At 36.1% G+C, this 16,631-nt stretch overlaps 2 protein-coding genes across 4 annotated transcripts in view; one reads left to right on the top strand and one right to left on the bottom strand.

The window, feature by feature from the left end:
• The window catches only part of ARHGEF38 (Rho guanine nucleotide exchange factor 38), a 112,913-nt gene that overhangs the window by 32,150 nt on the left and 64,132 nt on the right, over positions 1-16,631 (bottom strand). Inside the window, 2 exon segments of the mRNA XM_006184617.3 lie at positions 6,835-6,852; positions 13,221-13,368. Of these exon segments, the coding sequence (XP_006184679.2) occupies positions 6,835-6,852; positions 13,221-13,368 (166 nt within the window).
• INTS12 (integrator complex subunit 12) overlaps positions 1-16,631 on the top strand; it is an 81,832-nt gene that overhangs the window by 59,954 nt on the left and 5,247 nt on the right. Inside the window, exons 12-16 of one of the 3 annotated variants that reach the window (XR_004312906.1) lie at positions 4,410-4,502; positions 8,543-8,624; positions 9,864-9,942; positions 11,604-11,668; positions 16,428-16,568. The gene's annotated coding sequence lies outside the window, so the exon portion shown is untranslated. Of the gene's footprint in view, positions 1-4,409; positions 4,503-8,542; positions 8,625-9,863; positions 9,943-11,603; positions 11,669-16,427; positions 16,569-16,631 lie in introns of those variants that run through there. The other 2 variants (XR_004312905.1, XR_001366015.2) reach the window with 2 other exon arrangements.

The following is a 16,631-nucleotide window of genomic DNA, read 5'->3' as shown; positions in this document are numbered from 1 at the left end:
AGAACCTTTGAATATGAAGGACCACATCCTTATATATCTTAAACAGAAATTCTTCAACAATACAATAGTTTAGACATTTAAGTAGAAAAAATTCCCTTAAAAAAACAAGTTAGGAATATGAAAAGTATTAACTTGACTAGAAGAAATCATATTACTCATATGAATATGATCAGAATTTCTTCTGAATTTTCTTTTGACTATCACCAAATATTAGTTTTTTTAATCGTCTAAGAATCACTGAAAAATATTATCAAAATGTTAATATAATCAAACAATTCAATTAAACAAAATTCAGTTTTAATGAGATATTTTATCAGTGTGGCCTATTATTATATACATATTTTTTATTTTTTATTACAAAAAAATAAACCCTCAGATTAAAGAATATACTTGTATCTTTGAGATGCTCTCCTTTCTTGCTTATCAAGATTTGTCAAAAAACCACCCTAGGCCCTTGAGTTGTGTCCAAATACTATCATTACTTCTTTTTGTATCACTGTTTGGCATCAAAGTTCTGTTCTCTCCCTTTTAGATTTTAAATGATAATAATAACAATTATAAATGATGACTGTTTCTCTTAAAGGCATCACAAATGCAAATATTAAAAAAGCTTTCTCAAAAATGAGAAATCTCCCAGACACCTTTGTCTTCATCTGGACTTTGGACAGTTGCCCAAGTCATGAACAACGATGTTCTGGCATCTGCATCACAAAGACAAACAATATAGTAGGAAAGATAGAGGCTGTGTTACCAGATAAGGCCACTCCAGGCATTCAGTGCCACAAAGCTCCCCTCATCTGATCTCTCCCAGTAAAACTGAGTTCTGACGATTGTGCAAGGCAGAGGAGCCTTCTGTGGGATATAACCCTGCTCAGCCAAGCAGCCAGTTATCACATGCCTCCCCCACAGAAAGTAACCAATATGTTATGCTGAACACTAAGGTAGTTATTAATTTGCAATTTTGTTTCCTCTGTCTTATCATGAATACTTTGGGAAGTATTTAGTACCAAAAGTAGTTACACTAATCTCATCACAAATTATTACTGGGATGTTACAAATTCAAGTAAACACAGCTGGCTTTGTTTTAGCAGCATCTAGTTTTGCTACAGAGTTTTACATCAAATACAAGGAAACAATTGCACAATGAAAATTAAAAAATGATATTGAAACAATACAAAAACTATGATGAAAACAGGAGAAGAAACAGATATTTAAGGCTGAGGTACATCTATGTTTCTTAAGTAGAGGGAGAAAATGAGAGAAAGAAAAACTAATGAAACTATTGATCATATTACTTTGAATTTCCTCTATTTTATGGACACAAGTATCCTAAATTCAATATATATATATTTTTTTGAGAAGCTACAAACTATCTATACTAATATACTAATTGAAATTTTTTCAATTTATTCTCCTTTTGAAACACCTGAAGTCAATTTCAGAGAAAACTGTATATTGCTACATAAATAATAAATAAAATTTGTCACAATTTAAAAATAGCTTTGAAAATAAATACAGAACTACCAACAAATTTTAAATGATTTAGAGGGGATGAATGAATGGTAATTTATATAGCACACCAGAAAGAGCCAGTAATATGGAGAAGCAATAATTTAATCACTCCTAGAAAAGTTCATTAACTAGAGTTCTTAAGAACTTATGGAAGTGAAGAGAGAGGAATATGGGGATTAGAATAAGGACGAGTTGAAAACCTGTTTAGGAAACAGCATAATTTTTAGGGATACAAATAAGGGAGATAATTTAATGGACTAAGAAAGAGCTCTTGGAAATTAAAACTAGAAATAAAAACTCACAAGTGATGGAGAAAATGCTTAGGAATTTCCAGAGAGAAGAGCAAAACAAAGGGATTTTTTAAAAAGGAAGAAAAATATGAGAAAATTAGAGGACTGGTGTAGGAAGTTCAATATCAAAGTAAGAGTCCCAGAGAGAACAGAGTACATACAGGGAGGAAATGTTCAATGACATAATTCAAGAAAAGAAGATGAGTTAGCAGGTTGAAACAACTCTCTCAGTACACAGCACAATGGATGAAATAAACTCACACCCTTGGAATTCATGAAGTTTCAGGTTACTGGGGACAAAGAGAAAAGCCTACAGTTCTTTAGAGAAACATATAAACTAAACAGGAACAAATAAATGATTAGGAATCAGAAAAACCTTTCAATTTCTTGTAGCAAAACTGAAAGCTAGAAATGACAAGGAATTATCTTTATATTCTGAAGATGAATGATTTTCAATTTACAATTCTATACCAAATCAAACAGTATATAAATCAAGTGTGAGGGTAAAATATATTTTGGATATAAAAGTTCTTAAAATTTTACTTTCCATGCATTCTTTGCTAAATAGAGGAAATTACTGAAGGATGCTCTCTACTAAAAATAGGAAAGACATAAAGAGAAACTTCAGATGTTGGGAGGGGAGTTCCTAAAAGACAGTTATGCCCACTGTCACCAGTCCAAACACAAATGATCAGAAGGCTCTGGGAGAGGCTTTTTTGGGGGAGATGAAATTGATAGCATACAAAATTCATCTGGTTGTCTTGAAGATGACTGTGAGTTCAGCATTAATGCTTAGCACAAAGAAAACTAAGAGGAAAAAAAAGACAATAGTTAACTCCCAGAAAAACAAGTAATCAGTTTATTCCAAGGTTTAGCTCTGAAAAGAAATTTACTCGGGTATAATCATTCAAATACTGATTATTGCTCTAGTCTAAATTACAGTGTAACTACATGGGGAGAATGGAGAGGAGGGAAGGGTGTGTGTGTGTGTGTGTGTGTGTGTGTGTGTGTGTGGTGGAGATCGGGTAGGGAAGAGAGATAAATTATTGTCTTCCATAGAGGAAAGTCAGTACATAATATCTAAAAAGGGAAAACCAAACATGTTTTTAGAGTCATGAAGATAAATGCCAAAATAGTCAACTAAAAGTTGTGAAAATGCTTGTGTTCTGGTGAGGACCATTGAGGGACAGTAGAAGAGGGGACCACTATCTTAAATCCTGTAGAACTGTTTAGCTTTTTAAACCATGGGTAGATTTAATTTTAACAAAAGAGAAAGTTTTTAAAGAAGGGAACATGCAAGAATATTCAAGAAAATCCTGAAAGGGAAGAGTACTGGGCTGAGATTAGTTATACTTGATATTAAAATATAAAGCTAATGAAATGAAAGCAGTTTGGTATGGGTCCCTACATATAGGGACAAATGAGAAAACAAAATAGAAAATCAGGAAATAAACACAAGGGCAGGTATAGCTCAGTGGTAGAGTGCCTGCTTAGCATGCACAAAGTCCTGGGTTCAATCCCCAGTACCTCCATTAAAAATAAATAATGAATAAATAAATAATAAACCTAATCACCTCCCCCCCAAAAGAAAAAAATTAAAAAAAAATAAATAAAAATATGTGTGCAAATTAAGTACATGGTTAATATGACATTCAGACACAATGGGAAAAAATGAACTATTTAGTGTCAGTTAAAAAAAAAAAAGCTTGGAGTTTCTAAGTGAGACACAAAATCCAAACGGTACAGGAGAAAAAAAGTGATAACTCTATTTTAAAATTTAGCTCTGTAAAACTGTACAGGTAAAAACAAAAACAGAAGCCACTGTATACTATGTTAAAAGTCAAAAGATAAGCTGGAAAGATTATTTACAGCACATAAGACAGAAAAAAAGGATAATACACTTGCTAATTCAAAGAGTCCTTATCAATCTATTAGAAAAAAATAAACACCTCAATAAAAGTGAACAACCAATAAAAAAGATAAATCATTAGAGGTGAAATACTAATGATTGAACATACATGAAAATGCTCAAGATCATTTTTAATAAAAATTAAAACAGTATAATTCTATTTTTGGCCTATTACATTACCACAAATATTAATTTTATCTAGTGCTGGCAAGTAATAGATAAATGGACAACTCATATATGGTAGTGGGACTCTAAATTAGTTCAAATTTTTGGCAAAATCCCTCTGATCTAGCAATCCCACTTTTTAGAAATTCATTCTAAGAAAATGATCAAACTATACAAAGATTATGCATAAGGATGAACACATAAGTCAACTTTTGCAAGACAGACACAATTCAAGTCTCTGTAAGGGTTTGGTAAACTAAACTATGGTATACACATCAGGTAGAATATTATGCAGTCATAAAGCAATGTAGATTTATATTTACTGACATAGAAAGATGTCCATGATGCATTGATGAATGAGGTAGCAAGTTGACATACAGGAAATATATAGCAGTGTTATTTTAGTCAGTGTGTCTGTGTAGAGGAAAAATTGCAGGGAAGTGTGGGACTCATGCAACGTTAAAACAGTTCAGTCTGGAATGTGGCTACCAATTGTCTTTTCTGTCCTCATTTTGATTTTCTGTGTTTTGCAGTAGTTTCTTCAATAATTTAAAAAATACGTGACTTAAGAGAAGAGAAAATAACTTACAATGTTTTGAAATTGATTGAAACCCTGAGATCTGCAGGTAAGAACAGCTAATCAGACAGAAAGCACATATAGAAAAGTATTTTAAAAAAGAAGATAAAACAGTACATTTCTGGACATAGTTAAATTAGAATAGGTATATTTTTCTTGCTTTAGAAAATGGAACTCGTATCAGATGCTTTTGGTGGGAACTCTATGGTGGGAGATTCAATTATTCTTGTCACTTTAATACTGTCTTTAAATGCATAAGATTATAATTCAAAGTACAAATTTTAAGAAGTTAGAAATATCTTTGTCTCTGTATTTTTTCAAATGTAGATTATAAAAAACAAAGACAACTTTCAGCTTCCATGTGCAAGAGATTTTTTTCGAAGCCATTTCAAAACCCACATCTCTTGCAAATACTACTATATATAAAATAGATAAACTAGTTTCTACTGTAGGGCACAGGGAACTATATTCAATATATTGTAATAACCTATAATAAAAAAGAATATGAAAAGGAATGTATGTATGTATATGTATACTGAAACATTATGCTGCACATCAGAAATGGACACAGCATTGTAAAACAACTATACTTCAATAAAAATAAAATAAAATAAAACCCACATCTCATAAGTGCACTGCTCTTGGCTGCAACATTCTTGGTCGTAGCTACAAAGGAGTCCAGCAGTCACAGAGCACTTGACATAGCCCTTTAGCCTTTCATGTAGCAGCATGTGTGCCTCCTGACCCGAATGAGAGAAACGGGAAAGGAAATAACTCATGGCAAACGCGGCTTTGATGTTCCTCCAAGCACACACTGTGATTGCTTTTCCTCCTTTGGAGTCTTGATGTATAGAATGGGCTGGAGGGGGCGCACACGCCTGCTAACTCCCACACAGCAGGCCTGCCGCCAATGCTAGTGCAATTTTAGCAGGTACTTCAATTACTGTTTAAGTGTTCTGTGTGTAGGAGCCTGTGCATGCTAACATATTAGACGAATCGTTCACTTGTCTCTCTCTCTCGGTCTTTGGTGACAAAAACCTAAGCTCTAGGAAAAGAAATCTAAACAGAACTTGTAGCATATGAAGTTTCTCTCCTATCACCCAGCCATGTGAATCTCTAGCCCCAGGTATAGGCCAGGGGCTCAGGCTTTACAGTGAGACCGCAACCCCCAGCTCTCCAAGCTCACCCACCGTCATGGAAGCCAGGAAGGCGCCGGTGTGTGAAAGGACCACTAGGCCCCCTCTGTCAGGCACCTCTTCAAATTCAAATGATCTTGAACAAACCTACTCACATCTGTTTATCCCACAGATATTTTTTTCCTTTTGGAAGGAAAGGCTTATAAAGTGAGACAACTGAGTGCTTGTTTGGTATGTCAGAAACTAACTTCTCAGCTTGGCTGAGGTGTTATACAGCCTTCGTCTGTAGGTCTTCTGTGTGATGCCTCATTCTTCCACCTCACTTCTGGAATTCTGTCTCTCCTCATGCTCTACACTGAAGCATGAATGACAGATATTTATAGCTTAAATTAATACAATTTTTGTTTTGTAAATTTTGTTTCTTGATGTAATGTTTCAGGAGTTTAGAATACACACACACACACACACACACACACACACACACACACAGACTAGGGACTCAGGACCTTGGATAGTTGCTGACCATGCTAAGGCAAATATGTGCTTTTTAAAGTCCTAGTAAATTTGACTTCCTGTTTAAGTCAGTATCATCCTTTCAGTGTTAGTCAAGCTTTTCTTCTATAAAAATGGACATATTCCAAAGTGTATGAATGTGTCTAGCCTTTATAAAATAATTTCTATGTTGTCCTAGTGGCCAATTATTTCATCTTAATATTTCATTTGCATGCTATATATGTGGGTTTTTTTCTTCGTAAGTCATACAGGAGTCCAAATTTGAAGTAACCCAATATTTTACTCTAATGCATAGGAAATCTTTTCTTTTGTACATTAATCTGTGTAACCTTCAAAAACATTATGGTATTAATCTGAGACTTTTTAGACTAATGTTGTCCGTAGGAAGAAGTGTTTTTGGACACATTCAGATTCCTAAATATATGTGTGATGAGCAGTTCCCAAAGAGTTCCTGGCACCAGCAAACCTGTGATTTAAGTAAATTATACCCCAAGATTCTTCTAACAAGCTTAATAAGGTGCATGTAGTAATAATTTAATGTGTAAAATCATCTCAGACAAATTGGAAATAAATGCACCAATAATGTCTAGGGTAAATGTCTTTGAAACCTTATTTATTAAAAGGAATAAACATAAATGTAAAAACTAACATTCTAATTTGCACAGAAATATTCAACAGCTTTTCCTCATGATTTTTACATTTGATATTTATCATTAAAACAAAAATACTTACTCTTGCATGTATATTTTCCTGTAAGAGAAGAGAAAAATAAATAAATTCATGTAAATCCAGATATTTAAGGTAATAAATATACAAGCATGATGAAAGTTTTAAAATTTGATTGTGTAAAATAATGTAATAAGTCATTTCATGAATGTTTTATAGAATTGGTCTCATTCTTTTATAATTATGCCCCTAAAATTTTATTTTAGTATGTATCCACTGTATTTGTTTCACACTTTATATAAGATTAAAACCTATTGATTTGGTCATAATTTGTAAATTTTTATCATTTGAAAATGGATTTCAGTGTCAACTTTTGTTTACATTATAAGAAAGAATCTATTAAACATAGTGATCGGAGAAACTGAGATTACAAAATTACAAAGGAAAATGCAATTGACTTGCAGAAAACTATTATCAAGTGTTCTATAAGATCTCTGTATACAGTATTATGTAGATTATAAACAATTCACATCTTCAATGAGATAATTCCCACAAAAACTTCGGCTGGGCACTGCTAGCTTTTGTGGCTTCCATTCTGTTCAAGCAAAACTAAAGTCCTTCCAAGGCAATGTGACCTGTGTCTCCTCCCACCTCCTCTCCACCACGTTTCCCAGGGGGTTCCCCTACCCCGCAACCCCCGCCCCATCCGTGGCCACCACAGGGGCCTCCTTCCTTTCTTCAAAGCCCGCAGGCAGGCTCCCCACTTGAGGATTTTGCACTTGCATGACTGCTCTTTCTCCAGAGATCTATGTAGCTTGCTCCTTATCTCTTTCAAGTCTTTGCTCAAATGCACCTTCCCAGTGAAACCTATCCTGTCCAACCTTTTAAACATCATACCCTGTCTCCCACTGTACTCTATCCTCATTCCCTGTGTATTTCTCTTTGTCCCTTTCTAATATACTATACATTTATTTGGTTTATTGTCTATCTGTCTGCTCCCCCCATTCCAACAAGGGCAAGGATTTATGTTTGCTTTGTTTTCTGCTGTAGCCCCAGCACCTGAAAAACTGCCCGGCACCTGGTAAGAGCACAAAACGTATTTGTCAAGTTAATTCATTTTATCAATAAAAAAGTGGGAAACTTTCAAGTTAAATTTCAGGAATAAAGAGATGGAAATTTTTCTCTAAAAGCTTCCTATGGTTGTGGAGAAACAAAGTAATAATAACCTGTGTTGATAAGCTGATCACCATGACCTCTGATTTCCAATTTTTTAGAATACAATGAATGTTTTCAATATAAAAAAAAATGCTATGGCCCTATCCCATACTGGTAGATGGTCTTCTCATATACAATGATAATGAAGAAATTCAATGATAACTACCTGTGCTGAAGTTCATAAATTTCACTGGGCTTAATCCATTAAAAAAAGTTCATCCAAGTACATGATACATGTAGAAAAAAAGGGTGTACATATATGTGAAACAATCATCCCTTCACTCTCCAGGCATAGTGTATGAATGAATTCCAGGACATCTTGAAATAACTAGATTTTGCTAAATCCAAGACCTCCCAGTTGGGACTCAAACAGAGGATTATAAATTTTTAATAATCAGCAGGTGCTACAATTTTAGACAAGTATTAACTGCTGTTGGAAGAACCCTTCTGCCTCCATGAAGGAAAGTGCTCCACCAGTACCCCCCACCCAGTGTTTCTTTCCATTCATTTCCTTTAAGCTCACACTCTTTCCCCAATTCCTATCCCCTTCTTTTCTCAGTATGCTCTGTGGATCATAGATCAGAAAGAAGATCTGGGAAAGAAGTTGAGTAAAATAAGAATGCAATTTTCTATGGAAACAAGTAAGTGAAAAATGTGATCATTTGGGAACCAAAATACATACTTTGAAGTTGAAAGAAAAGATTGTTCCTTTAACTCCTGGAGAAGACATGGAAAATTTTTTCTCTTTCTATTTCATTTATTCCAACCAAATAAAACCTAAATATTATAAATTAAACACTGTTTAATGTAAGTATAACATTTTATGAAAAGAAACCTGAGAGATTTTCCAACAGGGAAAACTTGTTGGAATAGTGGCGCTACGTTATAACATCTCGTTATTTGCTCATCATTTCAAAAAATTTCCCTTTTAGGCTAAAACTTTCCAGAAGTTAACCCTAGCCAAGGACATTTTGGGAAGGAGTAAGTTAAACTGGGTCCCTTTACCCCTTCGTGGAGTAAAGTAACTTAATATATCCACCACCACACCTTACACTCCCATGGACTCATTATGTTTTGATTCACAGTTAACAAAAGTTTTTACGTGGCTAGTCCTTAAGGATTATTGTCTTTGTTCAAACATGATGCCCCATAACAAGAAACTGAAAGAATTTCCAAAAGTGATTTTAATTTTTACTTAGAACACTCCATTAGAATAATATTAAGAAATACCAAATGTGATAACAAATTGAAATCTATTCCTTTAGATGCTGCATTTCATGAGCTTTTAGCTTCCTCCCTAAATGGCGAAGCTATCTCAGTATATGAGCAGCCAAAGTGCCCAGATGACTAGAAGTTAGAAGTTTTCCCCTAGAGGGGTGGCCTTGGATAGGAAGAAGGAAAATCATAGATAGAATTATAACAACTAGATATGAAGCTAGAAATGTGTCTTCCAGCTACCAAAGACCTTGGAAAAGCCCCTTCATTCTTTTTCTATTAAAAAATAAACAGATCTCTAGGGCCTCTGAAAGGCATGGGGAATTTGGTGTTATTTTTAACTAAAAAAACAAAAAAAGGAGGCTGCAGACAGGCTATTCTAATTTTAGCTACACTTGCATTTATAGCCTATTTTTCACTTTCCTCATACAGATCAGAATCCTTAAAAAACCCCAAAGAGGCTAAGTGATTAAGTCTTTAGCAAATAACTTCCATAAATTTGGAAACTGTATTAAATCAGTATTTTGTGCAATCTAATGGGTCACTAATGCTACTCTGTAAATGTCCCTTGTTGAATAAATAAAAAACGTGGATTTCCAATTTACAGGATATAGATGCTGATGTGGTATTGTGCTTCTAGACAGTTTTAATCTTTTCTTTCTTAGCGTCTCCAAACCCTGAAATTACTGCTTAGATTGGATCTACAGTCATGAAAACAGCCTCCGTGCTTCGAGAAAGCTGCAAGTGGGTACTGTGGGTGTGGTTTCTCCTTCTAAAGTAGTGCTTAACTTAGGTGTGTTTCCACGGCCACCTGAGGGTGCTTGTTAAAGTGCAGATTCACGGACTGGACCTCCAGCAATCCTGATTTTTTTGGTCTGGAACAGGGCACAGGAATCTGCACTTTTAATACAAATCCCTGGTGGCTCCAACACAGGGGAACTTGCGCACCAAGAAACACTGCCCTGACGTTTCAGAGGGCTTCGAAATTATTTTCTGGATACAAATATTATTTTCTCTTTTGAAAGATAATGGGCTTCAAAGAATAGCCAAAGGTTATGAGCTCAAGTTTATTACAGAACCAGGAAATCTCTCTACCATCCTTTTGGAAATTAGTTTTGAACCTGACCGTGACAACTTCTGGTGTGTTATTTAAATTAACTCTTGTGTTATTATTAAGCTTTCCAGACGGTTTTGTTTATCTACCAACTAGAAGATATGTTCCCAGGAGGCAAGAACTATGGCTCTGTGTGTGTGTGTGTGTGTGTATGTATATATATATATATATATGTGTATGTATATATATATATATGTATGTGTATATATATATGTGTGTGTATATATATAATATTTTCAACATTATCTGTCTACTTTTAATAAATATTTATTAGACCCTCAATAAACATATTTTCATTTTGGTTAAAGCAATCTATGTTGCTTTAAAGTCTGCCTTAACTTCAGAGGCGTGAAGCCGCCTCTCTCATGGCTATTGCTTCAAATCCAGTTGTTCCAGGATTCCCCAGCAGGGTGGAAGATGGAGGCCACACCTAATATTCATCAGAAATTGGCCACTGTGCACTTGGGCTCTGTTATTTAGCCACAAGGAAAAGGCAGAGCCCCAGTAATAGCTTTGACTGATTACCTGGCAAGGGAAACCAAGCCCTTGGGGTGTCCAGACTCTCTTTGGCCTATAAACCTGTTTGAAAACCTGTTTCTCAGAATTTAAAGCTTAGCTCAATTGAGGTCAGTATTATAGTAATGTCAATAATTCTACTGCTCTCAGCTTTCAGGCAGACTGGTACAATTCATCATTAACTTTATTTTCACGGAAAGGCAACTTTTGGGGAAAATAGCTCTAACTTAAGCTATTTTATTTTGATTTTCTTCCCCTTAAGAAATAGTTCTGCCAATATTACTTCCTTTGGATTTGGTGCTTTCCAGACCTTAGCACCTACCAATGCCTGAAATTATTCCCTAAAATCAGAATGCTGCAGAATATACAAGATCTGGGGCCTCCCCAGGGCAATAACTTAAGGCTTTTAGAAAAGAACAAATAAGCCATTGGGTCTGAAAGTAATTTTCAGTAATTGGGACTTCATGAAGTCTCAAAATTACCTCTGCCTTTAGCTGCTTTTTAGGGGGTATGATACTGAGCTGTACTGTCTGATGGAATATTCTGGCACTTAATTTCTTTCTCTTAGAAGTCAAAAGCTTAATAAATAATAAACTATTGTTCAACTCCCTCTGAACAGACAGCTCTACTTCTGGTTAGTTATCAGAAGCACATGCCAAAATAAATTAACTACATTCTCTCGTGTTATGGATGTCCAGTCCTGGGATTGGAGTTGGAGTGATGATACAAGGTGCTACTTGTTCGCTTGCTGTAAGATTTCTCTCTTTATTTCTAGAAACTTAAGAAGGAAAATGGCTCAAGATAGACATTTATTGGATTAGATCTTGCCACTACTTTAAGGTAAGAAAGGTGTTCATGTGCACCCAGGGTAATACCATTATTTCTCCCCGGGAAAAAAGTACTTGTAAATTTAAAAGATGTTGCTTCTAATGTATGAATTTATTCAGATGGATGCAACTTCATACTTTAAGGTTTGTCTAAATTGATTTGCTAACACTGAACTAAACTAGAGAGAATAGAGAAATTGTGAGCTGGAACTAGTGATCACATACTCTTTGAAAATTACCTGATCATATTGAGCTACTTGTGGACAGGGCCTAAATTTTTTTATTTTTGTATTTTCAGGACCCAGAACTATGCTTGGTACAGCACAAGTAACAAATAAACACTTGCGATGATTTAGGAATTTGAATATTGTTATTTTTCCACAGCATGAAAACGGTTAAAGAACTGCAATAACTTAATGACCAGTAGAGGGCAATAAAGTTAACTTTAAGAAATTTATGGGGCCCAGTTTAAACCCACTTTCAGTCTCAGTTCTAGGCCTGGAGAGGCTTTCTCCAGAATAGTGTCATTTAGTCTCCTGATTTCACTTTAATCCGGTTGTCCCACATTAAGACCCCCTTTTTGCCTCCCTACAATAGAGTGTCTAAAGGGGGAGGAGCAGACGGGTGGGTGTGCATTGATTTATACACCACGGCTCTCTCTGTTTGGTTAATTCTTAGCCTAATCAAGACAATTTGACAATGGATCATCCTTAGAGATGAAAAAAACCACAAAATGAGTAAGATGTAGAGTAGGGCAAAAATTGTATCTTTCAGCTTCATGTGGTAGAAAACTATGTATATACAGTAAGATACCAATTCCATTTCAAGGAATCAACCCAAACATGTTCATATTTACACATATAAATAAGACCAGAAAAAATGAAAACTGATTTTTAATCCATGATTAGCAAGGAATTAACATGTGGAATAGCAAGAGTTTTTATTTATTTCCTGCTTCCTTATATTTTTTCAGATTTTTATAGTGAATAGATATTACTCCCAGATAAAAAGATGTATATTAGCAGCTCCCACTAACTTAGGGATTGGGAAGGAAGGCATGAGTGACTTTCCTGAATCTAACTTTAACAGGGCCTAGCCTGTCTTTGCCAATCTCCCCTCCTTCCCCAGAGTGAATGAATGTAGGGGACAGCAAGGGCCATTCAGAGGGTCACAGGACATCCCACTAACTGTGTTATTCCACATGCTCCCATGACCATGGTGACACACACTGTCTCACACATTCCTTGACCTAGGTGGGAGCAGCAAATTACAACAGCTTTAAGAGGGGCTTTTCTTCCCCACTTCCTTTTTTGATACTGCATTTTTCTATCTCTACAGAGCCCTGTATCTTATCCTGTGTTATTTTTAGTCATCCTTGCAGGGGGGAAAAATGTCAATCAGGGTTTCTGGCATGTCAGCTTTTCATGAAGAGAACACAAAGTAGAGCTCCCAGCAAGCCTCATAAAACACAGGATTTATATGAGAACTTTCATCTACATCCAGTTAAAATGTTCCCTGCTAGGCAACTGTGAGTGCCTGGAAATCATCATTTGAAAAGATCTTACTTTAAGGACTGGATACAGAGGCTCAAATGTTGCTTCAGCTCCTCTTCTTTTTCGTAGGATTCTAGTACACTGTGTGCTTCATCATGGTGATAGCAGTAGATTTTATAAATATCTTCCAGCGGCCCTTTAATCTGCAAGAATACTTCTCCTGATAAATGCAAAACAAAGGCAAAATGACATCAAATCAAACCAAACTGGCACTTCACGTATTTATTTTTCAACAACACTGACCAGTGTTATTAAGTTGGATGGGCTCCATTTTTTTGCACTGGCTATGGGGGGTAGGGGTGGACGACATCAAGTGATCTTCTTTCCTCCCTTTTCTTTCTTTTTTTCTCTCCTCCATCCATCTTCCCTTCTCCCTTTTTCATCCCTTCCCTCCTTTCTTCTATAAAACAAAGCATAAAGAGCTGCATGCTGATGGGCAGCAAAAGAAAGCTGGTTTTCTCAGATGATGCACTTGGCTGATATGGATGATCCCGGTGAAAATAAAGGAAAACAATAAGCATCATTCAGCTCCCAGTTCTGCAAGGGTTAAGTTGTCATCCACTGCAATTGCTCACCCTGAGAGGAATTAGGGATGAGAAACAAGATGAGTCACTCCGTGCTTTGGATAAACAGGCCTTTAGATAGTTGGGTTTATATCTCAGGAAACATTTCAGTGACCCCCCCCCCCAGATTCTTGCATCTTCCCATACATAGAAAAGCACCAGAAACATTAACTTTAAATATCTGTTCTTTGTGATTAGCAGTAACCTTTTACCAAGACATATGTTTGAATGCATGTATTTCCTAGCCCAAAAAACCATGTACAAACTGACATCGCCTCCACCTCTTTTGGAACAGTTCTCTCAGAGCCACTGAACTTCTGTCTCCTGGACTACAGTCCTCAGTAAGCCCCTGAAAAAAACTTATACTCACAACTCTTACTTTGTGCATTTTTCTTTGACACCTGTTAAAGCTGTACTTTAGAACCAGACTATATGGATTCGGGTCAGAGTGTACTACAGACTTGGGGAGGTTATGACTTGGACAAGTTATTTTTACTCTCTGAACCTGTTTCCTCATCTAGAAAATGGGGGCAATAATAGATCCAATTTCATCGGGTCATTATAAAATTAAAGAGATAGTGTATGTAAAGTTCAGATTACAGTACATACATAGTAAACGCTCAAAATGGAGCAGTTATTGTCAATTTGTTAGAGGCACGGAGAGTGAAATTTCAGGTTCTAGGTAAATTATTTTTTGCTATTTTCTTTACTAACATGTCTTGAGTTTATCTGAAAGGCAAGCAGTGGAGTTGAAGGAAATAAAATATTCCCTTTTATGTGATAATAGAATTGGCCATTATTCCTGTAAAACTCAATTGGGTAATACTATGAACCAGTGTTCTGACTGTTCATAAAGCAATGTGGGCTAATTACGTCCGAGTATTTAAGGAATCCTTTTTGCTATGTGATAACATTGGGTCTATAACTGATGGCTAAAGGAGATACTGGAAAACAGTTTGATTTAATCACTACTTTATCACTTAAAAGTGCATCTACTACCCAACCCAGCACTGTGTTAGGATGACTTGGGAGGCACAGAAGACACATGTGATAGATCTGTGCTCAGAAACATTGCCAGTTTGGGATTGATGATGATTTGGGACTGAAGTGATTGGGAGTGTTATGGACCTACTAATCTGGGTCTGTTATAGTAACAAGAATAAATCATCCTTCCTACAGAAATATTTTTGACATGTTCTGCCTATATTCACTGCTTAACTCTACACTTAAGAGGAGATAAGGTTATTTATCCATATTGAATGAGGATGGACAAATCTGGGTTCAAAACAAGTAAATTATTTTTCCAAAGCCCGGTCAGGAGATGGAAAGCCATGGTTAGAGGCCTATTCTCTTCATTTTCCTGTTAGATTTCAGCCCTTCACACAGTCAGAGTTTTGCCAGATGCTGAACGCAGTGAGGCAGTTCGCAGGAGCACTGAACTCGGAATCAGAAGTTACTGCCATTTAGGATTTGTGTGGTGACTTTGGGAATGACTTAAAAAAAAAAATCTCATTTGTAAAATGGAAATGATAGTTATGCTCAAGATGAATTTGAGAATTTAGTAAGATGGGGATGTAAAACCACCTGGCACTGACTAGTTGCTCAGTAAATGTCACTTGCTTCCTAAGGCTGCTCTGCCATCTAGAATTAAAAGCACTAGTACTTTTAAAGTATTGTGTTTTTTCTAATTTACATCCAGTCAGTAAAAGATATTTCTTTCTCTTTCCTTTATGGAATTTCCCTGTGATTAAAGTTTGACTCTGCATGTGTGTGTGTGTGTGTGTGTGTGTGTGTGTGTATGTGTTGCTTGGTTTTTTTGTTTTAGTGCTTTTTTGAAGTTGTAAGGAAACCCAGGGCCAGTGTGCATTTTTGGAATTGAAGGGATGAGGGATTCTTGTTTTGTTCCTTGGATTTTACTGAATTGATCCATCTACCAGCACAGGTCATATAGATATGCTCTTTGTGAAAGTCACACAAGTAGTAAGAAAGAGAGCAGTTATAAGAGGAGAAAATAAAGTAGGACAGTGACTAAATTTAGGATTGGGCATAAGATGAGGAAAGTCTCCTAGTAACAGAGGCAGGTAGCAAATGGGAGGGCTTTGGCTGGACGAGGGAATTAAGACCCAGAAGCGGGAGTGAGCGCCTGGCTCAGATAAGCCCAGCATTAAGTCAGGAAGAGAGGATCTGAATACACACAGCCCAACACAAGATGAAACTGTAAATATGTATGTTCACTACAAAGCAGCTTAGAGTAGAGACAAAGGAAGAAAGAGGTCTGGACAACCTCATAAATCCACAATAGGATCAAGTCAGAAGGTCAAAACACAGAGGACAAAGACATTTATTTCACGCACAATGAAACCATTAATTGTAAATTCCCCTGTATTTTCTTTAACAGAAGTAGTCTAGTTTGAAAGAATTTATAGCTCTTTTCTGAACAGCAGAGTTGAATTTTGTACTCTTTTCCAAGGAAAATTCTGTTGGGCCTCTAATAACAATGATTAAAGTGAAAAGATATTTAAGCACTTTAATTGAAAGTCATTTATTCACCCAGAGGCCAAGTACAATACTGGTGGGCAGAATATTTGATTCCCCTCCCAGCCCTACCAATGTATTCTGCTTCATAATAGTACAGATGAAGCGATGTGTCTTGCAGCAAAAAAAATGATTCTGTTTCCACGGTAACGTAAGTCTCAGCTGCGTTTCCTCAGTGGTGAAGGACAACTGCTCTGTCTACCACGTGTGGGTCTGAAGGGATGATTAGGAGTGGAGGAGGAGTGAGCCAAGACCAGCGAAGGTAATTTCCCCTCTGGCTGCCTGTCACAGAAGCACCAGAATCCTGTGAAATAACTACAACCAT

This window comes from Camelus ferus, chromosome 2 (genome assembly GCF_009834535.1).
Source record: "Camelus ferus isolate YT-003-E chromosome 2, BCGSAC_Cfer_1.0, whole genome shotgun sequence".
Classification (NCBI taxonomy): Eukaryota; Metazoa; Chordata; class Mammalia; order Artiodactyla; family Camelidae; genus Camelus; species Camelus ferus.
The sequence above is the reverse complement of the archived record's forward strand: the minus strand, read 5'-3'. Positions and strand labels throughout refer to the sequence as shown.